Genomic DNA, 25,703 nt, shown 5'->3' with positions numbered 1-25,703 from the left:
TCCCGGGCAGGGTCGGCTGTTTGTGCTGGAATAACGGCGGCGTAGGGGGCAGCCTCCTCGCGGAAAGGGGCGCGCGGGGCCGGCTGTGGGGGAGGGATTACCCCAGCGAGGGCCGCTGCGGTCAGGCACCTCCTCGGGCACCTCCAGAGGCTTCCTATCCCGGCAGCCCTCGCGGCGCGTAGGGGCCTTGGCGCGCTCAGCTGGGGCCGCAACGTGCGAGCCATGCCTAAGTCCAAGCGGGACAAGAAGGGTGAGTGACCCCCCCCGCCATTCCTCCTTTCCCGCCCAGGGACCCCCCCCGCTCAGCTCACCGCCTGCCCCCTCCCCGAACCTGGGCTGGGGGCCCTCTCTGCCCCCCCCCCCCGCCCAGCCCTTCCCCCCCCGAGCCTGGGACCCCCCCAGCTCATCTCACCGCCTGCCCCCTCCCCTCCCCTCCCCGAGCCTGGGCTGGGGGCCCTCTCTGCCCTCCCCGCCCAGCCCTTCCCCCCCGAGCCTGGGACCCCCCCAGCTCATCTCACCGCCTGCCCCCTCCCCGAGCCTGGGCTGGGGGCACTCTCTCCCCCGCCACCCAGGGAGCCCCCCCCAAGCCTGGGGGCCCTTTCTGCCCTACCTGCCCAGTTCAGCTCACCACCTGCCCCTTCCCCTCCCTGAGACTGGGCTGGGGGCCCTTTCTGCCCTCCCCGCCCGGCGCCGGGGCTCCTGTGCAGGCGGGAGGCTCTGGGGCCGGGCAGGGCCACTCATGTTTCGCTGGCAGCTTCCGTGCCCCGCTGAGGTGGAGCCCCCGGTGGGGTCTGTTCCTCCCTCAGTGGGTCCCTGGCTGCTGTAACACCATGATACTGCGGCGTGGGAGCCGCAAGGGGCTCTTGAATGGGTCTCCTGCGGCTCCGTCCAGCACGTGATATAAAAACACTGCGATCTAACTAACAACCACTCAGGATGCTTTTACTATGTTTTTAAACCCATTGTAGAATACTTGGTCAGTCAGTTTGCTGTGAGAATAATATAGATATATATACACAAAACAACGGATTCAGACTACTGTGGCTCTTTTGGGTAATGTTGATTGTTAATTTGGCTACTGACCCACTGAGGTATGAGTATCAGGGGGTAGTTAGTCCGTAGCCACAAAACCAGTGAGGAGTCCGGTGGCACCTTCAAGATACATTTATTTGGGCATAAGCTTTCATGGGTAAAAAAAATCCCACTTCAGATGGATGGAGTGAAGATTGCAGATACAGGCATAAATATATATTGGCACATGAAGAGAAGGGAGTTACCTTCACTACAAAAGCAATTTTCCCTCTCTTGGTATTGACGACACCTCATCAATTATTGGGAGTGGACCACATCCACCCTGACTGAATTGGCCTTGTCAACACTGGTTCTCCATTTGTAAGGTAACTCTTCTCTTCATGTGCCAGTATATATTTATGCCTGTATCTGCAATTTTCACTCCATTCATCTGAAGAAGTGGGTTTTTTACCCATGAAAACGTATGCCCAAATAAATCTGTTAGTCTTTAAGGTGCCACCAGACTCCTCATTGTTACTGACCTTGGGGGTGGGGGAGTTGTGTGCAGACATTAGGCAGAATAGGCTGTGTTAGTTGGTATGGGAATTATAGAACCAAATGGCAGCCTCAGTAAAGATGTTTACTTTCTATTCATGAGTTTCTTGTCTCCTACCAGGGATGATGCAAGTATCTGGTGATGTGCCTGTTGCACGTCAGTGCAATATGAATCCTTGAAATGTTTTACTTAAATGATGGTCTGTAGCTCATGGTTTTAATCAGTAAAGGAAACTGTGATCCTACAACCATGCGGGTGTGCCCAGCAAAGCAGCAGTGCTAGAAGGTTGCACATGGTCTTCTAGAAATGAGTGAAAAGTCTTCGAGTTCATTAAAGCTGATGTCCAGAGTGTATTTGGCAGCCACATTTCTGTGCTTTTTAATTGTACTTTAAATAACCAGTGCCCAAGTTATCAATAATGCTGACGCTCTTCTTCTTCCTTTCAGTTTCCCTAACAAAAACCACAAAGAAAGGCTTAGAAGTCAAACAGAGCTTAATAGAAGAGGTAAGTAAGAACATACGTCATAAGATGTTGCATTTAGTTTTCCATTCTATATCGGAGAAAAACAGATATGCTCTTTCCCTTCTGTAGAATCTCCTCCTGTGAGGCTCTTAATATACTTTACACACACTAAGTCTCACTACCTGCTTTCCAGATGTGGGGAAACTGAGACACACACAGGCAATTGAACTACACCCCAGAAATATAGAAAAGACGCACTTTGAGAATGGTCAACTGTTGTGTCAGGTGAATTCATTAAAGATCTGTTAATTTTCTTATAAAAAAAAAAGTTACAGGGCATACAGTAAAACTTCCTCAGGGCTTAAGCTGAGTGCCACAAGGGTCATAAAAGAATTTGTCGTGCTGTCTGTGTACTGGGTCATACAATTGACCAACTACGTTACTGAGGCATCTTGGTCTCTTCAGGTATTGGCTTCTACCAGGGGCAGGACAGTGGGCTTAATGGTTGAGTTACGTAATGCACTTTAGCGGTCAAGGTAGTCACTACAAACAGCATCCTGAACAACAGCCAAGGCCATCCATGTAAATCAGATGATGACATTCTCACGCTGGATGGAACAGTGTCCTGAACAAGTGTTGCCACTTGTTCAGAGCTGGATGATCTGGCAGTCACTGCAGTTCTGGATCCAGACATTTGTACCAATGCACGAACAATGGATGAAGTGAAGTGTGCCATCTCTGAACTGAAAAATGGACATGCAGACAGTGCAGATGGCATCCCCTCAGAGCTGCTAATAGCTAATCATGGCTATTGATCCTGTAGCTGAATCACTTCTGGCCATCTTTTGTCTGGTGTGGAGAACTGGAACCTTGCCAACCACCTGGAAGGACGGCATTGTGATCTAACTCCACAAGGGCAAGGACCACGCGATGAATGTAAGAGCTACAAGCCGATCACCTTGCTCTCTGTTCCAGGGAAGGTGTCTGCGCATGTTTTGCTGGCACGCCTGGAGCCTTTGCTGCATTGGAAGCATTGTCCCCAACAGTCAGGCTTTACGAGGAACGGGTCCACATTAGACACCATTTTGGCCCCTCATTTATTGTCAGAAATACATCGCGAGTTCAGGAAGCACGTACACGTAGCGTATATTGATCTTAAGGCTGCATTTGATTCAGTAGACCATGTCATGTTATGGAAGGCCTTAAAGGGTATAGGTGTCCCTAACACCTTGATGGACTTGATTAGAGAGCTTCATAATGGAACCACTGCCCATGTTTGTCTGGGGAACCGGATGTCACTGCCTTTTAAATCAGTATCTGGTGTTAGGCAGGGTTTTCATTTCTGGCCCCTGCTCTCTTTTGCCAGGCAATGGATTTCATAATGCAGCATTCTGTCAGGTCCACAGGCATTGAGATCGGTGGTGTCTCGCTCACAGACCTTGACTACGCTGATGACGTTGTTCTTTTAATACAGAGTCCCAACAGGTTTTGTGAGGCACTCCAGCATGTGGAGGAGGAGTTAGCTAAGATTGGTCTCCATGTTTCATGGTCAAAGACAAAACTGCAAAATCTAAGACCAGGTCCACCTGCGACTCCAAGCTCTTTGAACAATGAAACTGTCAAATCAGTTTCCAGCTTTTGCAATCTGGGTTCTATACTTACCAGCTCCTCCAGTTCTCACACCGAGGTTCCCCATCAGATTGGCATCGCAGCAACTGCCATGGGCCGTTTACAATGGATATGGAATTAACATCATCTTAGTATGACAACCAAGTTCAGGATTTATTCGAGCTGTATCCTTCCCATACTGTTGTACGGCTGTGAAACATGGACGCTATGCCACGCGGACTGGGCAAAGCTGCAGGCTTTCCACACAATGTCAACATCATATATTGGGCATAAAGTGGAATGACTTCATCTGTAATGCAGATGTTTATGGTCGTTTGGGTCTACAGACTACCGGGGCCGTTGTCCGCAGGTGGCACCTTATGCTTTTTGGGCATGTCGCAAGGATGCCACAAGATGTTCCAGCAAACGCTGTACTCCAGGTGGCTTGTAACATCCAGGATAAAATTCCACCAACTGAGGGGTGGAGGCGGCCCAGAGGCAGACCTCCTATTACATGGGTTCATCAAGTCTGTTCTGATTTTGGACTCTCAGGCCGTCAATCCTTCGCGGTTGCGTCGGAACAGACCAAATGGTGAACAATCGCTATGGCTGACTGGCTACGGGTTGGAGAAAGAGAGAGTTTAGCAAATCCTGTTTGTTGCATAATATATAGCTTATTTTAATGTAAAAAAAAAAGTTTTACAATTGATTAGTTCAAATGGAGAATCTCACATCAAAATCATAGTTGTTAGTTCTATGGAGTGCCTGATATTGCTGGGGTGCTAGAGATGTTGCCATGAATAGAATTTTTGAACAATCCTTCCATCCCATCTTCTGTGTTTAAGCTGTTGCAGAAACGCATTGGTATGCAATGGGGATTTCTCTGATGTTTGCTATAACTGCTCAACATCATGTTCTCCTATAGTTGCGGAAATGTGTGGACACCTACAAATATCTCTTTATCTTCTCTGTCGTCAACATGAGAAACAACAAGCTGAAGGATATCAGAAGTGCCTGGAAGCACAGCAGGTGAGCAGTAGTCTCCGAGATGGCTTCCCCTCAGGGCTAGCGATCATGAATATTGTGTTATAGGTGTATACATACCTTAGATTACTGTACGTAGTTCTGTGGGAGGGGGAGGTAAGCTGCTAGAAGAGCTCTATGAATTTTCTTCTCTTCCACCCCTCAAGAGGAGAGTTTCCAGGAAGTAGCTTGGGGCTCTTGGCTGTAGTGCTGGGGTTAACCCTAGGATTTAAACAACGGCAGTGTTCCATGGCAGCTGCATCTTTCAGGCACTGGCACGCAGAGCTAAAGTGATGCAGTGACTCTCACCTTCCTTCCCTCTCCTGTTTGGGGCAGAACAGTAACTTTCCTAATTCTTAGGTTACAAGAGAGAAGTTTCAGGATCCCCTTCCCCAACCCTTAAAAAGGGAGAAGCTGCGACTCCCCGATTGAGAACCCATCTTCATCCCTGATTCAACTCTGCAGATGTACTGAGCCCATCATGATGGATTCTTTTCCTTCTTTTCCAATAGGATTTTCTTTGGGAAAAACAAAGTTATGATGGTGGCACTGGGACGGGGGCCAGCTGATGAGTACAAAGAGAACTTACACCAGGTATGTTCTGGTTTCCATAGCTTTTGCATGTTTTGGAAGTAAGCCTTATTTTCTGTAAATCTCAAGAGAAAATAAAGAATTGCTTTGGAGAGCCAGAATGGATCAATACTCTTCCATCTGCAGTAAATGGGATTCAGATACTTAGATCAGGGGTCTCAAAGTCCCGGCCCGAGAACCTCCCCACTGCAGCCCATGGAAACTTTTTAAAAAGTTATTTTATTTGGCCCTCAAGGCTGCCAGCTTGGGGAAAGAGGGGGCGGGGAAGCGGGCAGGAGAGATTCACATGCCCTTCCCCCGAATGTTGCTCCATCCTGCTGCTCCTGGGACCCTCCCAGGAGTTGCACTCGGCAACGTGTCATTCACCTTGGGCAGCTCTGCTCCCTGCAAGCGATTCTCTATCCCTGCTGTTGCTGGCAGAGGAGAGACCCATACAGCCATGCTGCCACTGCAGGCGCCGCCCCCGCAGCTCCCATTGGGTGGGGAAGAGGGACAGAGATACCATCACTAGTCAGCCATGGAGGCAGCATCATTAGTTGCCAGGCAGAGTCAGTCGGGGCAGCATGCGGCCAAGGGAAAATGGTGGGAAACAGGCTGGGAGGTGGCGTGAACACCATCTTCAGTGACGTTATTGGCCCGCTGGGAGGATTTGAGGACTGGCACTGGCCCTAAGGTAAACTGAGTTTGAGACCCCTGACTTAAATTGTCAGCTCTTTGGGGGCAGGGACCATTTTTCTGCTAGCACAAAGGGGTCCTGGTCCACGACTGGGGCGCCTAAGCACTACCACAATGATGATGATAAAGCCGGTCCTTCGCTGATACGTAGCTCTTTAGGCAAGTTGCCTTTGACAACAGTCCCATTTCCAGTGTGGGCAGCCTTTTGACTCTGGTGGTGGTTAGCGTCACATCAGTGTAGCTTTGTTCACCGTAAGTTCTTCCACTACAGTAAGAAATTTGTCTTTTTAATCAGTTCACCAAAGGAAGGGTGCACAAGGATGTTGCAGCATTTACCTCTCCTCCTTCCAGCGTGTTGTGGGGTGAGGGATAAAATCACCGTGCCTTGCTCACAAGATACCTAATTGGGGACATTCCTTGTTAGTACTATAGCAACTCAGTCCTGAAGGTCTGGGTTGCAGGTACAAGTGGCATCTCTCAGCCATTGCTGCTTAATCTTCTTGCTGTGGAGGCAGAATTGTTGGGAGAGCTCGAAGGACCTCCACTAGCAGATGTCTTCAAATCTTTTTACCCTCTCACTGAAGGAGGACTGCAGTCAGTGTGTGAATAGTCTGAATTCATCCATCCAAGCTTTAAAAATAATTTGGAGCCTCAACCCTATGGAATTCTTACTACAGTTTGAAAAACTAAACTCAGATGCTAAGAGCCCTCACAGGAGTCCAAAAATTCTGTTTAACTCCTTTTTCTTCTTCAGCAATTCTATGACTAGATCATAGTGACTTTTCAAATGGGGTTTCCCCAACTTTTCCTCATGAAACATCTGAGAATCTTGATCTTAATTTTTTCTTAGGCCAGTGATTCATACCCTTTCCCACCTCCCACAATCTAAACTCCTTTCTCCAGAGTTTACATCTGGAATGTCCTGCCAAGCCACTGCTTCCTTCAGCCACAGAACAGGTTTCATGTCAGGAGGAAAAGTCTCCTGAAATAGACTTGCCATCTACATCTGGTCCTCCTTAATTTAGTCTTCTTCACAGCACCAAAGGGCTGCAAGACACATTGGGGCTGATTAGTCAAGATCTGCAAATCTGAGGGTTGAGTCCTCTGAATTATCTGGGCTTCCTCAGTAAGCTCCTTGCTATTAGGAGGCTTCAGCACAGCCCGGGTTAAGCGCACTGCTGAATTCCACATATTGCTTATCTTCCAGGTCAGCAAACACCTAAAAGGTGAAGTGGGTCTCCTGTTCACCAATCGCACCAAAGAAGAAGTGAACGAGTAAGTATCTGTGGGGGTAACAAAGGGGCACACTGGCCACCAGTGTTGCATCTTGACTGAGAAAGAATTGAAGTTGACTGAGCCTCTTCTTCTGTACTGAAATAGAAGCCACTATTGGCAACAGGTCTCTTGCTCTCTTTGATGCTGGTCTCATGGCAATGTTCAGCTTAAAATGCTTCAATGCATACCTCCCTTTGGAGTTGCGATGGGAAAGGCTCACGGTGGAAAAGGCAGGGGAAAGTTACCGCAGGTTATGCCATGATTGAAAAGAGAATGGGAGGTGCTACACTCTGACGCACATGGCTGCTTTCTTGGAGATGTTGAACTACACTTGTCCATTTGAACTGGGTAGTGTCCATAAGAGTAAAATCTAATGCCACAGGGTGAGCAACTGCTTAAGCAATCTCCAGCCCACCACCCCACAAACACAGCGACTGGACTTTTCCTTTTCTGAATCTCATGCTCTAACACAAGGATCATCAAGCTTTATCCTGACAGGCTGCATGCCAAGCCTCCTGGCGGGCCAGGCCAGTTTGTTTACCTGCCGCGTCCGTAGGTTCGGCCGATCGCAGCTTCCACTGGCCACAGTTTGCCGCTCCAGGCCAGTGGGGGCTGTGGGAAGCAGTGGCCAACACATCCCTCGGCCCGTGCAGTTTCCCACAGCCCCCATTGGCCTGGAGCGGAAAGCCGCGGCCGGTGGGAGCCGCGATCGGCCAAACCTGTGGATGCGGCAGGTAAACAAACCGGCCCGGCCTCCCAGGGGGCTTACCCTGGCTGGCTGTGTGCCAAAGGTTGCCAATCCCTGCTCTAAAATAACTTGCACTTACCTGTAAAATTAGCGTGGGCTCAAACAGCTGCAAAGCTTTCCAGAATCCCCAAGAGTTACCTACACACAGGGACACAAGTACAAATCACCTTCTGGTATTGCTGGCCTGTGCAGGAGAGAGCGTGTGGAAGCAGTAGAACATCTCTTGGGAAGCTGGCCTGTCATCCGGCCTGGGGACCCAGGCTAACTAGAGGAATTCTGCTGGGGGGGAGGAGGGAATTGTAAACCTAGCTTGAAAAGGATGCATTTCTTTAACGAGATAGCAGAAAAAACTGCAACCCTGCTTACACGTAGATCTTTTCCACCATCAACAGAACATTTACAACCTCACTCGCTCTTTTCCCCCATATCCCCCACCCTCCCCAAGACTCTCCCCCGCCAAAAAAAAAAAAATTACTCTGGGCCTTATTACTGCTGATCTGTTGTGCATGGAAGGTGTTTGGATACTGCAGTGATGAGCAGTAGTACAAAAGCCACAGATGCTGATTTCACAATGTCCGCACCTCTTGGAGTAGGATAGATGAGTTCTAAGGCTGACCCATCCCAAGTGAGGTTTATTCTGTAGCTGGAGGTTTCTTAAATAAGTAATACTCTTGTTTCCTCCCCCCCCCCCTCCCCCAGATGGTTCTCTCAGTTCAAAGAGGTGGACTTTGCCCGTGCAGGTAACAAGGCAACATTCACGGTAAGCCTGGACACAGGGCCCCTGGAGCAGTTTCCCCACTCCATGGAGCCTCAATTACGGCAGCTGGGATTGCCAACGGCTTTGAAGAAAGGTATGTGAGCTGGCTGGGGCATATGATCATAATTAACTTTCTGCCACTAAAATTATTCCAGACTTACTGGCTTTTATTTAATAAACGTTAGTAACCTCTTGGTCAGCATATATGCAGAAAGGCCTGGCAGGGAGAATGTTAGATGATGGATGCAGAAGTCAGAGCATATGTTCAGCAGGGAACATCTAATATTAAAACCCCCTTCCTCCTCCTATGGTTGGCACTGGAATTGTTTATTCTATATCGTAATATTCTTGTCTCTGAGCTGGTCAGGAGAAGCCGAGCACCAGATGAAGGCCCCATCTCCTACATGCCTGGGTTTTTCAAATCAGTCAGCTGGGCTTGACCTGCAAGTCACAAGGATTTCTCATGGAAAATGTAATTTATTTACTTTATTATATGCCTTGGTAAAGCCACAGGCGGTTGTGTGAAGTCTCCTGTTTCTGTCAAAGGAATTGGGAGGAAGGAAGCAGCCTGAACTAGTAATTGCATGAAAATGGGGGAGCCGTGGGGACTCAGCATTTGGGAGAGGACAGGTATGAAGCAAACACCTGCTAAGAGAATAGTCGCTGAAGTGGGTTTACACTGCATATTAATTTCAACAACTGATACATGCCTTACATTATATTACATTTCCTCACTGAACTGTCTGCCTATGTAAAAATCAAACCAATTTATTGTCCTGCTGAGTTGAAGCTTCATTACTCTATGCTGTCAGCAATAGAGAACCAGGCTGGGAGCTCTGATTACCACAGCAGCTCCAGTGTGCTCTAACCTCATGTGGTATTCATCCCCCTGCCTGGATCCCCTTCTTCCTCCCTGTTCCTGCAGGAGTCGTGACTCTGCTTTCTGATTATGAAGTCTGCAAGGAAGGGGATGTTCTGACCCCTGAACAGGCTCGTGTCTTGGTGAGTAATGTATTAGCAGCAGTTATGCAGCTATAGTTCACAGGCAGCCACTATTTCCATCCAGTAACAAGTCCTGTGGATCTTTCATGAAATTACAAATCAGTGTGGCCAGTAGATTGAATTCAGTGTGAGAGACCATATGTACTCAAATCAAATGAATCCAGTTCTGGCTATTAACAATAACGCATAGCTGCTGTTGATTAGGGTTGTAATACGCATCCTTAAGAGCTGTTTTGGCTGCTAAGCAATAATACTTGACTGGGGATTAATGACCAGCTGGAAGAATAGCCCGAGATGCAGATGGAGTCCAGCTGAGCACTTGAGAAATACCCTGTGCTGAGACAGGTATTGTTTAATTCCAAGATCACACGGAGAAATTACTAGAATGATGAATGATAGACCAGGTATTGCTAAAAGAATTAAATGTCTTGCATGTTGAGATATGAATCCTGCCTTTGCGTTCTAGTTTTATACTGTGCATTTTGAAACCAGCAGTAAAATCATAGCTGCCCAGGAGTGGCATGGACTGAGGAAGGGATCCATCTAATCGAGCTTGAAGGGAAAAGTCTGCATTAAAATAGCTTCATGCTTTTGGTCTACCTCAAGTTGAACTTATCCTTATATTAATATGCACCCTTTGATTCTTGCTTATATCCCCAGTTGTGTCATAATCCAGTTGAAAGGTGTTACTTAATGTGGAGGCTTAGCAGTATGAGTGACAAGTTCCTGTCTCCCTTTCAGAAACTCTTTGGCTATGAGATGGCAGAGTTTAAAGTGACCATCAAGTGCATGTGGCATTCTGAGACAGGAGACTTCCAGCAGTTGGTGAAAGAGACAGAAGAAACCTCAGAGATGGAGGAGGAGGACGACGAAGAAGAAGACAATGGCAATTAACTGAAAGACCCCCTATAGGACATTAGAGACAGTCTGTTCTATTTCAAGAATAGTCCACTAAAGTCCATGGGTACTCTCCCTCAGGTGCAGCAGGACAAAGTTGATCAACCTACAGACTTGCTATTTATCAAAGATGATGCAAATGGTTTATATATAAAATTAAGTAGAAATTTTGGATTCTTGCTTGTGCCGCCTCTGACTGCCTCTTTGAGCATCCCTGGGCCAGGAGAAAATGTGCAGAACCTGAGAGCAGCCTAAAGTTTCATGTAGGAAGTGTAACCCTTTCCACTCTGTGCTTATTGTTCAAACTTGAGCCATATCTCTGCAAATCTACTTCACTGCCCCATCATCCTTTCTCTCTAGAGAAAATTGCTTTTGAACTGCTCACTTTGCATTAGAAATGACTGTTGTATGGAGCCAAGTTGCATTTAAACAGTTCTTCTGTAAAGGAGAAGGTGCTAATTAATAGGGCCTAGGATGCTGGGTTTTGTCTTAATTCTACAGCTAAGAGACCCTCTCTCAGAGCTGGAAGAGACCTCAAAAGGTCATTGAGTCCAGGCCCCTGCCTTTACTAGCAGGACCAAGTACTGATTTTGCCCCAGATCCCTAAGTGGCACCCTCAAGGATTGAACTTACAACCCTGGGTTTAGTAGGCCAGTGCTCAAACCACTGAGCTACCCCTCCTCCTTTGAGAGCAGATACTGACTAAATTACCCCTGAAGCCAAAGGATGCCTCTGCCATCTTTTAGTAAGTTCCTTCTGTCTTCACTGAGCCTGTTTAACAGTGCATCACCAGAACTACTGCAGCTTCCCTCAGGCATGGCATATTTCTCAGTGTGGAATGGTAACAGAGCAGCAGTTTTCAACTTCTTTTCACATGCAGACCCCTTTTGAAATCTTAGGCACTCTGCAGCCCCCCAGGGGTCTGCGGACTACAGGTTGAAAACTACTGTTCTATGGTAATGCCAACCAGAACCCCTAGATATAGTCTGAAAACTCCAGAGGTCTGTGGACTACAGGTTGAAAACCACTGAAATAGAAGAATTCTCCACTCCAACTTCTAGCATAGAATACCTGTGATTTTCCTGTAACTGATTCTTGGTCCAGCACCTGCAAGGCTAAAAAACTACTCATTCCCTTAGAAAGGGGAAAGAGTCTTAAAAGTTATTCTTTAAATGTTGGTGTAACTAACCTCTGAAGTAGAGCTGCTGTGGCAGTGAGGAGTACGTGTGTACAATACTCAATCTACAGAAGCAGGCAAAATCCTGTAGTTAAGACTTTAGGATGCAGAACTGAGGTTGCAACTACATGACCAAGACAGAAGGGGGCACTGGGGTGGTAAAGCAGTCACATGACCAGTTGTAATTCAGCACTTGCAAGAGTCTAGATCTCCAACCTTTTTAAGCACAAGATCACTTTTTGAATTTAAGTGCAACCCAGGATCTACCTCAGAGAAAATGAAGAAATAACAGTAATCGCACAAACACCATTCCCTGCTCACTCCATCCCCCCTCCTTCTGTTGCTCACTCTCCCCCACCCTTACTTTCACGAGGCTGGGGCCAAGGGGTTCAGAGTGTGGGAGGGATTCCAGACTGAGCCTGGGGCAGGGGGTTGGGGTGCAGGAGGGGGCTCAGGCAGGAGCCTGGGGTGCAAGCAGGGCTGCAGGCTCTGGGAGGGAGTTTGGGTGGGGGGGAGCCTGAGGGCAAAGGCAGGGGGTTGGAGTGCAGGAGAAGTTTGGCCAGCAGGTCCAGCAGTAGCTCCTCAGGGGAGGTGGCTCAGCATGCTGCCCCTGTCTGCAGGCACCACCCCCACTGCTCCCATTGGCCATGGTTCCCCATCCCCAGCCAATGGGAGCTGCAGGCAGCAGTGCCTGTAGGCAAGGGCAGTGTGCAGAAACCTCCCTCCCCGCCCCCTCTCAGGAGCAGCATAGGGCCAGGGCAGGCAAGGAGCCTGCATTAGCCCCACTGCAGGACTGTTAACAGCCAACCTCCCGGTTTGACAACCCTAGACTGAGATCAACTGTCAAAGGCTCCATGATCCACCAGTTGATCAAAATCTACCCGCTGACCACCACTGGTCTAGACTGAACCACAATTTTAGGTTCCTCCCCTCTGCCTATGGAAAATTCCACCAGAGGTAAGACTAGGGTTGTCAGCCCTCCAGGATTGTTCAGGAGCCTCCAGGAATTAAAGATGAATCTTCAATTAAAGACTGTCATGTGATGAAACCTCCAGGAATACCCAACCAAAATTAGCAACCCTAGGACTGGTCTTGTGTATGATGTCCACTGTTCAAGTGGGTTGTCTTCAACAGAATTGAGGAAGTTGTGTAGTTAGACTGGAGTAAACAAACTGCTATTTAAACAGTTAAATAATGGGCAGGATAGTTCCCATTCTTGAGCCAAACTACATTAAGGTTATTCCTGCAGTCCTACTATTTAACAAAACCTGTTTTAGGAAGCCTGCACCTGGGCTGAAATCCTGATGGCTTAAGACAGTTTCAGAAGGCCTAGTTTACACTTCAAAGTTCCTCTCACAGCTTTAGTGAGGCTTGTTTTCACAGCTCTTGCCTTAGAAAGAGAGCAAGTAACTGGGCTAAAGTCCCTTCATAAGTGAACAGCACAAGCAAAATTGGAACCTGCACCCTTCCTAATGGAACTCCATCGCTTTAAGCACAACTGTCCTTGTAACTGCTACTGTGATTGGGTTTGGCTGTTATTAAAACAGCTTTAAGCAGAAATTCAAAACAAAACCCAAAATTCAATTAAATAGGCAGGGCCTGAGTTAGAAAATGCTTTATTCTGACAGCTGATTGAAGACAAATACCCACATTCCTACTTGGAGACTTCAAGTGGCCCTATGACAGGGCCAGTTCCTTATACAAATTACATCACCAAATCACAACACTATTTTGTGTGCTCAAGTGAAAATAGGAGCTGCCCTATTAAGGGACATTCTCATGGCAATTATGGCTTTTAGTTTTGTTTAAGGAAAAACCAGACACCTTATGGCTTGGACACCATGTGCAACTACCATTAAGTCAGCATAGAAACAGTGAGGCTTGTGATTGTAGGAAGAGCTTCAACTCTAGTGCAAGGAAACCCCAATGTGACCCCAATACATTCACTACCTGGAAGCCCTGATCCAAGAGTGAAGTTTCCTCTGAAACACTATGGGAGGAGTTAGGTCTCAGATGCCAGGATACTTGGTTACCATCCCCACATTAAATTTGCTACCCCCATTTTCTACCGGAAGTAGTTGGGACAGTCATGTGCTACTAGATGCCAGGCTTTATCAAATGCTTCCACCACAGCTGGGAGCAGAGGGCCCTCTTCACTGCATGTGAGGTTCTGCTGCAGCTGATCCATGTTGGACATCCCAATGATCACTGCATCTCCAAGGGCACCCTGCAGTGGAAAGGGAGGAGTTACCTTATAGGAAAACCAACTTGCCTCCCATCTTGTAACAAACATCAGACTTCAGCTCTGTTTGTCTTTCAGCTGAATGTTGCTCTTTGGCAACTACTGGATATTTGGGGAAATATGTCGTAACTGCAGTCCTGTTAACAAGGCCAGAACTCAGTGTGCTGTCACTGCCTCCAAGTCTTGCCAACCCCTCAAAGGCTGCCAATTCATGCTCTGTGGGTGGCCAGAGGGATGTTTTGGGAGAGGAAGAGAACATAACCATTAATTTCCTGGCCATATGAAAAGCCAGTGTATCACCTCATGAGGAAGTGGCTGGCTGAGAAAAGTTAAAACTAGAGCAACTGGCATTTAACATCTTCCACTTTCCTTCAGGCCTTGGAGACAAAATACAAAAGGAAGTGTACAGCTGATTCACTCCTGTACTCTGCTGTGTGCAACAGCTTGGCATTGAAAGACCAAAGTAATGTTCCAAAAAGAACAGAGCAGTAGGGTCTGAGTGGATTAAAAGACAGATTTCACTGCGGATGTACTGCAACTGGAAAAACCAAAGAAATCCAGTTGCAGAGTTCCAGTTCTTTGGACATACCAACTGTCTATGTTAAAGTCAAGCAATTACCTGAAGCTTGGAGTGATTGTACATCCAGCGTAAAGCAGCTGAAGTTAGGCTGGGGGGGTTAGAGCCATAAGCCTCCCCTAATGCTTTCTCTACCAGGGCAATGGCTTGGAAATGGTGCTTCTTCCAGTATCTGCAGCAAAGGAGACATTAATGGAGCATTCATTTTACTAACTCAACTATCTCTGGCTTCTCATGACTCAGACATGGATCCATACTGCAGGCAAGAGAACAAAGGGGCATTCCTACCTGCAACAGGTCCAAGACCAGTGCCTGGACTGTTGCATGTACCCAATGCAGCCCTTATGGCCTATGCTACCCAAACGGGTTTTGGGTGATCCAAAAGGCAACCTCCCCTAGAGATCAGGGATGCTGCAGTCACTGTTTAACAAGCATAATGTTGCCTGTTGAGGCTTCGGACTCAAGAACTTATATTTCACTGGTGTAGAATTTAAATTTTTTTTTTAGCTAGCTAGTATAATAGATTGTGTAGATACAGCAAACAAGTTTACAGCGGCCAGCTCATGCCCCTGCATCCTTTCCAGATACCAGCCCATTAGTGTACTAAGGATGCACTAGATGTTAGATGGCTAGCTAGAAAAACCTGACTACCTTTTGTTCTTCTTGTAGGCCTTTCATCAAGAGCTGAAAGCACTTTGCAAACATTCAGTTTCAGCCTCCTGTATGGGAGGTCAGTATCCCCCATTTCACAAACGAGGAGACAGCTATTTAAATGATTTTTGCAAGGCCACAGAACAAGTCAGTGGCAAAGCTGGAAATAGACCAGTAGTTCTCAACCAGGGACCTGGGGCCCCCTAGAGGACTGTGAGCAGGTTTCAGGGGGTCCGCCAAGTAGGGGCATTAGACTCACTGGGGCCCTCGGCAGAAAGCCAAAGCCCCGCTGCATGGGGCTGAAGCCCAGGGCCCTGCCACCCAGGGCCGAAGCCTGAGCAATGTGGCTTCATGGGGGCTCCTGTAGCATGGGGCCCAGGCAGCTGCCCTGCTTTCTTCCCCGACACCGGCCCTGGCTTTTATATGCAGAAAAACCGTTATTGTGGCACAGGTGGACTATGGAGTTTATAGCATGTTTGGGGGGGGGCGGGCTCAAAGAAAAAGGTTGAGAACCCCTGAACTAGACTATAGAAAGCCCCCGCACCCAGTCCTCTGCTGTAATAAAGCCACCACACTTGTTCTCTTTATGATCATTAAACCATCCCTCTAGTTAACAAATTCCCACCACCCGAGCGCTGCAGGGAAGCGCCAAAGCACCACTGCACAGGGACAGTGAGAGAGTTGCTCAGCAATAACTGGGGGAGATCACCTGCCTGTGGGCATAATCACTGAACAGACTTTGGTCATTTGTATCTTCTCCTGCATCTTCGCTTGGGGATTCATCTAGGCTGAATCAAAGGTAACATTCTAGCCCAGGGATTCTCAACCTTTTTCTTTGAGCGCCCCCACACACATGCGATAAAAACTCCACAGCCCACCTGTGCCACAACAACTGTTTTTCAGCATATAAAAGCCAAGGCCGGCATTAGGTGCTAGCAATCGGGGCAATTGCCGGGGGCCCCATGCCACAGGGAGCCATGCAAAGCTTAGTTGCTCAGGCTTCGGCGTCAGCCCCAGATGGCAGGGCTTAGGCCCCCAGGCTTCAGCCCCATATGGCAGGTCTTCATCTTTCTGCCCTGGGCCCCAACAAGTCTAATGCCAGCCCTGCTTGGCGGACCGCCTGAAACCAGCTCGCAGCCCCTCAGTGGGCCCCGGGTTGAGAACCACTGTTCTACCCTCAGGAGAGCTCCGTCTCTCTGCCATTCTACCATCTGGAAACTTACCTGTCCCTGTACGCCTGGGCCCAATCATTTCCAAAAAACCTGCCAGTCGGTTGGCCCATGTCTTTATCTTCATACTTGTACTTCCCTGTCAGCAGCCCTCCTGCAGGGGTTCAATGACATGCTATTGTTAGTGGTCGGGATTTTGTGGTGGATGGAATTGTACAGCCTGCAAAAAGTACTGTAGCTTTGTATACCCCATGACCTCCGACAGCTCTGAATGCAAGGCCTCTCCTGCAGCCCAGGCATAAACCCCAGGATGGTACAGGGCAAGAAGTGAAATGTAGGGTGTAAACACTCCACCTATTCAGCTCTGACCAGCAGAATGAGCCCTTTGTAGAGAAGGGGCCCTCTGCCCTAGTAAGACAAGAGGGCATCAAGACGCTTGAGTCATTACAGCTGTCATTTTACTACATGTAAATATCTCTTGTGACTCTAGTGTTGGGGAACGGTGTCAGCTTGGCAGCCCTGAAAACTGATGAACACAGCATGGGTAGCCTCTGCCTTGGCCTGCAAAGGATCAGTTTTCATGGCCCCATTCAATCCTTCATCTCTGCTGACACAGGGACTGTTTGTAAGAGTGGCATACAGGGACACAGACCTACAGGTAAACTAGGAAATGGATGGAGAGCAACTCACTTACAGGTGGAGGGCTCTAGAGCTCATTATTTGTCCCCTAAGCCACCCACTCACCCCAACACCACCATTGTTATTCATGTCTAAGCCCACTGTTAGTGGTGGCAGTTTGGCTGAAGTGGAGGGAGGCAGGCCAATATCCAACCTATTTTTGTTCTGTTTGGTTCAGTTCCCTGCCCTGCCCCTCCCCCTTTAGCAGACCCTTCCTCCTCAGCCTTGCCCAGCTCATACCAGCCAAAGGATTGTAGGCATAGAACCGCATTCCATAGTGTCTAAGGCACGGCAACAGCTCGGTTTCCACTTGGCGAGTGGTTGCATTGTACATGCCCTATAACAAAAAAGAGCACTTAGAACTTCAGAGTAGGGCCTGGCTAGCTTATGGGGTGCTAATGCAAGAGGAAGAGCTCCCTATCCGATGGTGAGAATCCAGAAGGCTAATAACGATCAAGACGTGTTGCCATCTGATGGATATTTGGCCACCTATATGAAGTGGCTCAGTCCCGTTCCTAGTGGATTGTCAACACCGTTGGCACCATTTACCTACACTCCTGACGTGCCCGTCACTGCCCTGCCCTGCCACTGATCACCATGGGTGCCTGAGTGAACTGCGGCATCAAAGCTACACGCAGATTTTAACTTCCCACAACCAACTGGACCTGATTTAGTAGTGACAACTTCAAAGCCACATGTCTGCAAGGCAAATTAACTAACATTCAGAAAAATGTGGTTCTGCTTTTCCTTTTACTTTGCCTTGTCTACAACTATTCAGAGATGAAACCAAGTGCTCTGGATCTGTGCTCATGGCATTAACAGGGCTGTTAGACAGGCATCTGCCCATGTTAACCCCTTCCAAACATCCTGAAGAAATGTGTGGCCCAGCAGCAAGTTCCTTTGCAGCAGTTATTTAACCATCATTGCATATGCACTGATGGAACTAAATGGGAGTCAATGATGTAGTTGCATTGCATTCAAATCAAAAGTGCAAAATTCCAGTGGAGCTAGAATAGCCCTTTTCCTCCCACTCCATGGATACATTTTGTGTCATATGGAAGGAGTCAGAACAGACAGTCCCCAGGTCACAATAGATTGGTGCCTGCTAAAGAACAGATTTCCTGGATCAGTGTATGGTACTGATAAACATTACATTATTGTCAGTTTCACATCCAGGAAATTGCTGGAACAAATGACAGACACGTATACTCTTAACTACGTCTGAGCAGTGACCTCACTTTGCTTTCTAATTGCACTTGTCCAAAAAGGTCTTACCAGACTAAATGAAACATCTTTTTGTTCAGTGTTTGTACAGTAACTAGCACAATATGGTCCCGGTCTGAGACAGGGACTCCTAGAACCTACCACAATAAAGCGACAGGTTCCCAGGACTCTTGCAACACGAATAAAAGTTAAAGTTTGTGAATTTTGACTTGCTTGGGCTTTCCAAACTACTCAGTGGGACTCTACAACTCCAATTTTCCCAGGAACTGCCCTCAGTGGGTGAAGCTTCACGACATCATCCTGGAGGAGTAGTCCCCACCTGAACAGGCCCCTCTAGCTCCAGGTTGGGTAAAGAGGGACTAGAGCTGCAGAAGTCTGCTAGACCATATTAAATCTGCCACCCTCACCTGATACACAGTTGGAAGCACCCAGCTGTTGTACTTGCAGATGGTATAGATTTCTGCCACCTCCCAAGCTGCATAGTTCGACAGACCAAGCTCCTTAAACTTTCCCTGTAGAGGAATACAGAGAGTATTTAATCCCAGTCTCTTGCAGAGTGTATTTACACACAGTTAAGATTAACATAGTGAAACGGAGTGTCAACTGGTTTTAGTCCCCAAATTAGATTCCTTTTTTGATCACTCCCTTCTCCAAATGGGGATGAGTTACAAGACCCAAAAAGAATAAAAATGTTTCCCTTGTTTTGTTTGAATTAGAAGAGTTGGATTTACACCCTTTAAAAACTCATTTCCTTACCTGTTAATGCAAAACATAGCACAGGACCAATTTACAGCAGGAGGCAGAGATCAGAAATCCTAAAGCTTGTTAGAACGTATGAGATCTTATTTATAGTACTAAATGAATCACCTGGAGATACTATATGGTACCAGCTGTTTAGACCTTACACAGGCCACTGCTTTTTCTCCTCCCTGCCTTGTGCGATTCTGCCCCCTCACCACTGTACTCACACTACCCCCCTGCAATGGAAAGCAGGAGAAGACACAAGTAAACCTAGATAACACAAAACAAAAGGCAAGTGAACAAAGTCACAGGTTTGGGCCTCTGCCTTTACCTCCTTGTATAGCTCATTGCAGGCATGTAGTGTCTGTTCCACAGGAGTGTCGTGGTCAGGTAAATGGAGATAGAACAAGTCTACACTCTTCATCTGTAACCTCTCAAGGGATGTCTCCAGCTGAGACCTGACACTCTCAGGCTTCAGAGTCTTCCCCTCCAATGGATTGGCTTTGGTTGCTATCTTCACTAAAACAGAGACAGAACCAGATTGAAAATAACCAATTTTGTATTTTATCTTTAGTAACCTGGGTGAAGGAAGGATGGGGATAAGGAGCAGGCACAAACCACTTAAAATTCATGCATAACATGGTACAAGCTTACAGAAGCCCCAGGCAAGACTGGTAACATCTGCAAACTGCAGTACACAAAGGGAAAGCCAAATTAATAGGGTTACAGAATTGCTAATGTTTATCTAAATAGCTACATAAGGGAAAGGGTAAAATCCTAGAAGCCCAATCCAGCAATCTGCACAAGTTCTCTCATTATTCTTCTTCGAAGGGCTGGGTGGTCACAGTGGCTGTAACAATTGTTTTCCCCTTACCCCTGTTCACTTGATGTATAGGGCATAGCTCATTTATTTCAGAGTCAGTTCAATGGATCCCTGCTTCTCCACAATGGAGCACAAAATTAATCTGTAGTTTTAGATTGTACACTCTCCAGAATAGGGACTATGTCTTCATGTGTATATGTACAGCATCTAGTACAATGATTCTAAATGTGGCCCCTCCGTACTACTGGAATACAGATACTGTATAATAACGACCACTATTCTGTACCCCAATATGGCTGCGCAAAGTTAGGCACCTAAATCTTGTCCAAGACAAATGCATAAAGTAAACAGCATCAGTGGTGATTAGATTTTAAAGAGATTTTTCCCTGCAAACATGGACGTGTTCCAGTAACACAGATGAGCAGTTGCTTGGAGAGAGAGAGTTTTTATAAGACCTTCAAAGTGAACTCTGTCACTACCTCACGCAGAGCACACCGAGCACGAGACTCCTGAGTGCAAAGGGCAAAATAACACCCACACATAAGGGAAAGGGGAATCAAACAAGTAACCAGGAGAGTGACACCTGGCTCCAGTCTGGGGAGCCTGACAACACTGAGTGCTTTGGGGTTCCCCCAGGTGTGCAGCTGCATAAACGCCAGTCAGTGCTGTGCCCTCTGGCGGAGGGGCCAAGGAGTGGGATGAAGGAGGGAGATGGTATGTGCACAGAGACAGGCCTAGGCATTTGGCAGTTCCCAATGCTCTGACTAAAACAACAAGGAGTCCGGGGGCACCTTAAAGACTAACAGATTTATTTGGGCATAAACTTTCCTCTGACCCCCTCCCCCGTGCCCCGCCCCCTGTGCCCCCAGCTCCCCCCTCCCCCGGGCCCCAGCTCCCCCCGCCCTCTGATCCCCTCCCCCGGGCCCCACCCCCCCCCGTGCCCCCAGCTCCCCCCGCCCTCTGACCCCCTCCCCCGGGCCCCGCCCCCCCGGGCCCCCAGCTCCCCCCGCCCTCTGACCCCCTCCCCGGGCCCCGCCCCCCGTGCCCCCAGCTCCCCCCGCCCTCTGACCCCCTCCCCCGGGCCCCCAGCTCCCCCCGCCCTCTGACGCCCTCTGCCCCCCCTCCCCCGCGCCCCGCCCCCCGGGCCCCCAGCTCCCCCCGCCCTCTGCCCCGCGCCCCGCCCCCCCGTACCTGCGGGCCCGCCGCCGCCCGCCAGCAGCGCCCCCAGGATGCGCTCGGACGCGCCCCCCCCGTACATATGGGCCGTGTCCAGCTCCCGGTGCCCGCGCTCCAGGAAGGCCCGCAGCAGCGCCCCGCTCGCCTCCTGGTCCGTGCGGCGCCCGAACTCCATGGTGCCCAGCACCGAGGCGGGGCGCTGGGCCGGGCCGCCCGGGGACCGCGCCGACTGGGCCATGGCGGAGCGAAGGCGGCGGAGCGGCCGGACTGCGCCCTCAAACCGCCGCAGCGCCAGGAGCATCCTACTGCGCATGCGCCTCTGGGCCCGCCCTAGGGAACGAGGGGAAAGGTCTCACTGCGCCGGCGGGCGCTAGGGACCGTCTCCAAATTCCCACCCGAGCGACAGAAAGGAGCGGGGCCGGCTCACTGTGAACCGACACGTTCCCCTGGTCAGTGGCTTCTATCTTGTGTTCCCAATAGCTCCGTTTCTTAAAAAGTCTCTGTCCCTGGTGGTTGCAAAGGAAACGTCCCCAATATAAAGTGAGTGTGAACACATGCTGTGATGTTTGCCTGAGTCTGCAGGCAGCCTGAAACAAAGGAGAGAGGCGTGAACCGCTGCAAGCACCTCAATGGGGGCTGGGATGAGGAAACCAAAAGTTTTTTCTCTGTCAGCTGCCAGGGGATGGCACTTCACATTTTTCAGACACCTGTAAGCCAGTGGCTGATACAACAAAAAGAGCCCCAGCTGGGTCCAGGGACAGCACCCTGGTAGTAAACCGTGCACCTTTCCCCTCCCAGCACTTAGAGGTGGTGGGGCAGGGCTCCTCGCCAGGGTGTTGTCCTTGGACCTGTCTGATGACCCCCACCCCTATCACGTTTCATATTTATGGCTAGTTAATAGGTTTGGTCCCCCTGCTCAGAGCAGGTCTAGATGACACATGGTAAAAAGCATAAGGGCCTAGTGCTCTCACTGCTCCTATCGTTGGTAGAGCTGCACTGCTGCTAGAGCAGTGGTCCTCCAACTTTTGTGTCAGTGACTCCTTTCACATAGCAAGCCCCTGAGTGTGATACACCCCCCTCCCAATAAATTAAAACCACTCTTTATATATTTAACACCATTATAAATGCTGGAGGCAAAGCGGGTTTGGGGTGGAGGCTGACAGCTCGCAACTCCCCATGTAAGACCCTCGTGACCTCCTGAAGGGTCCCGACCCCCAGTTTGAGAACCCCTGTGCTAGAGCAAATGGGCAAGAATTAAAGAAAAACCTCCATGCACGCAGACAAGGCCCCCAGGGTGTGCAATTAAAATCCTTTCAGCCCCAAAGGGAACCCTTTTAGGACACTGGGGGCGGGGGGGGGGGAGAGAAGAGAACTAGGCTTTCCCCAGGTAGCAGGGGGGAGGGAAAAGGGATGAGTTCCTGGGCTGTTACTGTTCTCCGGCAGGTTTGTGGGCCTAGGCCTGGGGACGGGGAGTGTATTACACCTGCGCAGGGCCGGCCTTAAGCCGATTTGCCCGATTCCCCCGAATTGGGCCCCGCCCCTGAGAGGGCCCCGCGGTGCAGCGTCTCTCCCGGAAGCAAAGCTCTGCATCTCCCGGAAGCAGCAGCTGTTGCTAGGCAACTAGAGACGCTGGCCGGCTGAGGCAGAGGCGGCCCCTGGCTGTACTTGCAGGTCGGGACGGGGGAGAAGGCACATGTGCTTTTCAGCCTTACTTCCCCTCCCCCTCTCCCACCCCCAGCACTCACCTGGAGGAGACCAGGAGGGAGCTTCTGGCCCGGTGGGAGACAGGAATCTCTGCAGTGGACCTCACTCACCTGAGCAGCTGCTGGGGCTTCCAGCGGTGAGTGTTTGACCCTGCGATTCCCCAGAGGTTTGTAATATTGGGCTGGTTTTGTGGTTTATGTGGTGTTGCTGTTTGAGGGTGAGCTTGTGCCTGCCTGTGTCTGTTTCAAAACTAAAGTTGGGATCATGTAACCCAGGAAAAAAGCCCCGAGCCGGTACTTAGTGCTGTGAACTCCAGGTGAGAGCGAGGCAGGTTTGGAGGAGGAAACCAAATACATCAAGAGGGGAGAATGCAAAAGGTCTGCAACACGGCAGGCTGAGACTTTTAACTCCCTTTCCCCCCTTCCCCCGCAGGAGGGGAAACTGAGGCACTGAGTGATCAGATTCCCCTCTCCAAATTATTTGCAAAGGAGGAGGACGGAGGCTCCTATCCAAACCAGTTCCCTTCCCATCAACTCTGCTTTCCCTGCTGCAAGACCGCTGTAGGGGCTGAATATTTCCATTAAACCATGGCTCCTTCATTTGCCCTGCAACAATGAAATAGATCAGCTTGGGGTGGAATAGCCCCCCCCAAAGCTTTGTGGATATTAAGGTTTGGGGGGGGGGCATGATAATATTCTAGATCAATCAAATGCCCAGCTCAGCTTTCTAGCCATCCAGCAGCTTTAGGGCAGGGAAGGTAGGTGCTCTTGGTGCAGAGTGGTCGCAAAACAGGGGTGAATTTAGCGGGGGGTTGAGGGGTCTGCTTGAAATCCCACCCGATGCAGCCACACAGAATCATTGGCAGCGCTGGGAGAGGCCAGGAGTGGAAGCCGGTGGCCTGGGGGTGAGGGGACATTTGCCCTCAGTCCTGGGCTCTGGGATGGACTAGGCTGGGTGGTGGGTTCAGTCTAGTCTTCCAGCCTGTTGCTCTCACTGGGGTTTGTGGTTTTCATCTGGCTCCACCAAAAAGATCAAACAAGCCCAGTAGAAAAGGGGAGTGAGAGAGGCGGGAAGGAGTTTGTAAGGGGTTTAAGTGACCCATCAGTGAAAGAGTAAAACCAGAGTTTGACTGGGTTTCCCCCCAGCCACTACTCCTGCAAACACTGGGCAAGGGGCAGCTCCATCGCCCACTGAGGCTATGGTGAGGGACAACAGGGGAGGAAGGAAGCTACATGGCAGTCCGCTCCCCCCAACACCACCCTCCAGCCCCCAAACTCTGTCCCAAAGCCTGCACCCACCCCTCCGCATGCCCTCCCAGAGCCTGCACCCCTCCACCCTTCCTGCACCCCAGTCCGGAGCCTGCACCCAGCACCCAAACTCCGTCCCACTCAGCCCTGGGCAAAGCTCCTTGGTCTGGCTCCCAGCCCCTCTCCAAGGATTGCAGCTGTCTGGAGGTGCTGCCTTCCTCAGTCCCACCTCATTCACTCCACAGGGCGACTGATTACCAAGGGGGGGAGGAAGATCTTATTCTACTTCTAGCAAAAAGACATTTTTCTTTTACCTTAATTATACTACCTTTGGGGCCTGCTATAACATATTACTAAGGTTCAATACAAAGTCATGTAAAAGTTATACAAAAATGCATAATGCAGAGATTTATCTACAACTGCATTGATTGACTGCTGTGTGCGGTAATATAGTGACCCCTGGGTCTTTGAATAAGGCTATATACTGGGGGGGGCGGGGTGCAGCGGCGAGTCGGGGGTGAGTGGGTGGGCAAGTGGCAGGTGGGCACAGAGGTGAGCAGTGAGCCAGCAGAGGGTTTAGGGGCGGGTATGGAGGTTTCTGGCAGGGGAGGGAGAAAGTGAAAGGAGGCGATTGGTGGGTGGGGGACGGACTAGGAGGGACGCAGCAAGTCAGTGGGGGACTAAGGGGTGAGGAGGGGTGTGATGGTGGGGCCGAGCTGGGAGGAGGCGGGTCCTATTTTACTGCTGTGATCTGGTCACCCTATGTGTGCCAGGTTTCAGAGTAGCAGCCGTGTTAGTCTGTATCCGCAAAAAGAACAGGAGTAATTGTGGCACCTTTCACCTGAAAAATTTATTTCAGCATGAGCTTTCATGGGCTACAGCCTACTTCTTCGGATGCATAGAATGGAATACTTCTTTTTGCCTATGTGTGCTGTTTCTCCCACCTCCCCCTCAAACCTTCCTCTTTGGCCCACAGCTGTTTTGATGGGGTGGCGCTGAGGAAGGAGGGTTTTTCTGCGAGGTGAGCGGCGCTGGTGGGGGCAGTGTTTCCATGGGGCCGGGCGGTGCTGGGGGGAAGAAGGGGGCATAAAATAAACATTATTGAAGAAAATCAGTTGTACAACTATCAAAACATAAATTATTTTCCTAATATGAAAGTGAAAATCTATAATTAATATTCTTTTAGAATGTGATGACTTCTATCAATATGGGCAAGAGATCAAGAGATATTTGTAGAAAGTACCCAAGTGGGAGTAAGAAAAGAGCCATATACAATATTATGTAATGTATGTAATATATAATTTTGTTATTATGTATCTAGTCATGGAAAGTAAATAATACATGTAAATAATACATGTAAGAAATGAAAGGTGGTTTTTTTTAAGGTATTTTTTTTTTTTAAGTCATCCCTGCCGGGGCCCCGTCAAAACTGTTCGAATTGGGCCCCGCACTTCCTAAACCCGGCCCTGCACCTGCCCCCGGGTGCATTGTGTGCTGGCAATGGTGGAGCTCTCGCCCTAGGGGCAGGGATATGTGCCCTGGTGGGGATGTGGGTTATTGCCCCCTGGAGGCAGGTTACCACCTGGCCGCAACTGACCAGCCTCACTGGTTTGTTTTGTTTTATGGATTTGCCAGTTGCCAGAAAAATAATTAAATCTGCCAGTTTTTTTTTTACGTGGGTCTAAAGG

At 49.3% G+C, this 25,703-nt stretch overlaps 2 protein-coding genes across 2 annotated transcripts; one reads left to right on the top strand and one right to left on the bottom strand.

The window, feature by feature from the left end:
• The first annotated feature begins 115 nt into the window (after window positions 1–115).
• Window positions 116–10,778, top strand: MRTO4 (MRT4 homolog, ribosome maturation factor). Its single transcript, XM_044995836.1, has 8 exons — window positions 116–250; window positions 2,014–2,072; window positions 4,564–4,667; window positions 5,174–5,255; window positions 7,135–7,202; window positions 8,650–8,801; window positions 9,633–9,709; window positions 10,451–10,778. Exons 1-8 carry the CDS (start codon window positions 223–225, stop codon window positions 10,601–10,603), a joined length of 723 nt encoding a protein of 240 aa, XP_044851771.1. The 5' UTR covers window positions 116–222; the 3' UTR covers window positions 10,604–10,778.
• Window positions 10,779–13,362: 2,584 nt separating this feature from the next.
• On the bottom strand, window positions 13,363–21,392 carry AKR7A2 (aldo-keto reductase family 7 member A2). Its single transcript, XM_044995833.1, has 7 exons — window positions 21,080–21,392; window positions 19,397–19,584; window positions 18,732–18,836; window positions 17,341–17,437; window positions 16,477–16,576; window positions 14,645–14,774; window positions 13,363–14,010 (listed from the first exon to the last, which is right to left on the bottom strand). The coding sequence occupies exons 1-7, from the start codon at window positions 21,375–21,377 to the stop codon at window positions 13,849–13,851; spliced, it is 1,080 nt and encodes a 359-aa protein (XP_044851768.1). The 5' UTR covers window positions 21,378–21,392; the 3' UTR covers window positions 13,363–13,848.
• Window positions 21,393–25,703: the final 4,311 nt, after the last annotated feature.

This window comes from Mauremys mutica, chromosome 21 (genome assembly GCF_020497125.1).
Source record: "Mauremys mutica isolate MM-2020 ecotype Southern chromosome 21, ASM2049712v1, whole genome shotgun sequence".
Classification (NCBI taxonomy): domain Eukaryota; kingdom Metazoa; phylum Chordata; order Testudines; family Geoemydidae; genus Mauremys; species Mauremys mutica.
The sequence above is the reverse complement of the archived record's forward strand: the minus strand, read 5'-3'. Positions and strand labels throughout refer to the sequence as shown.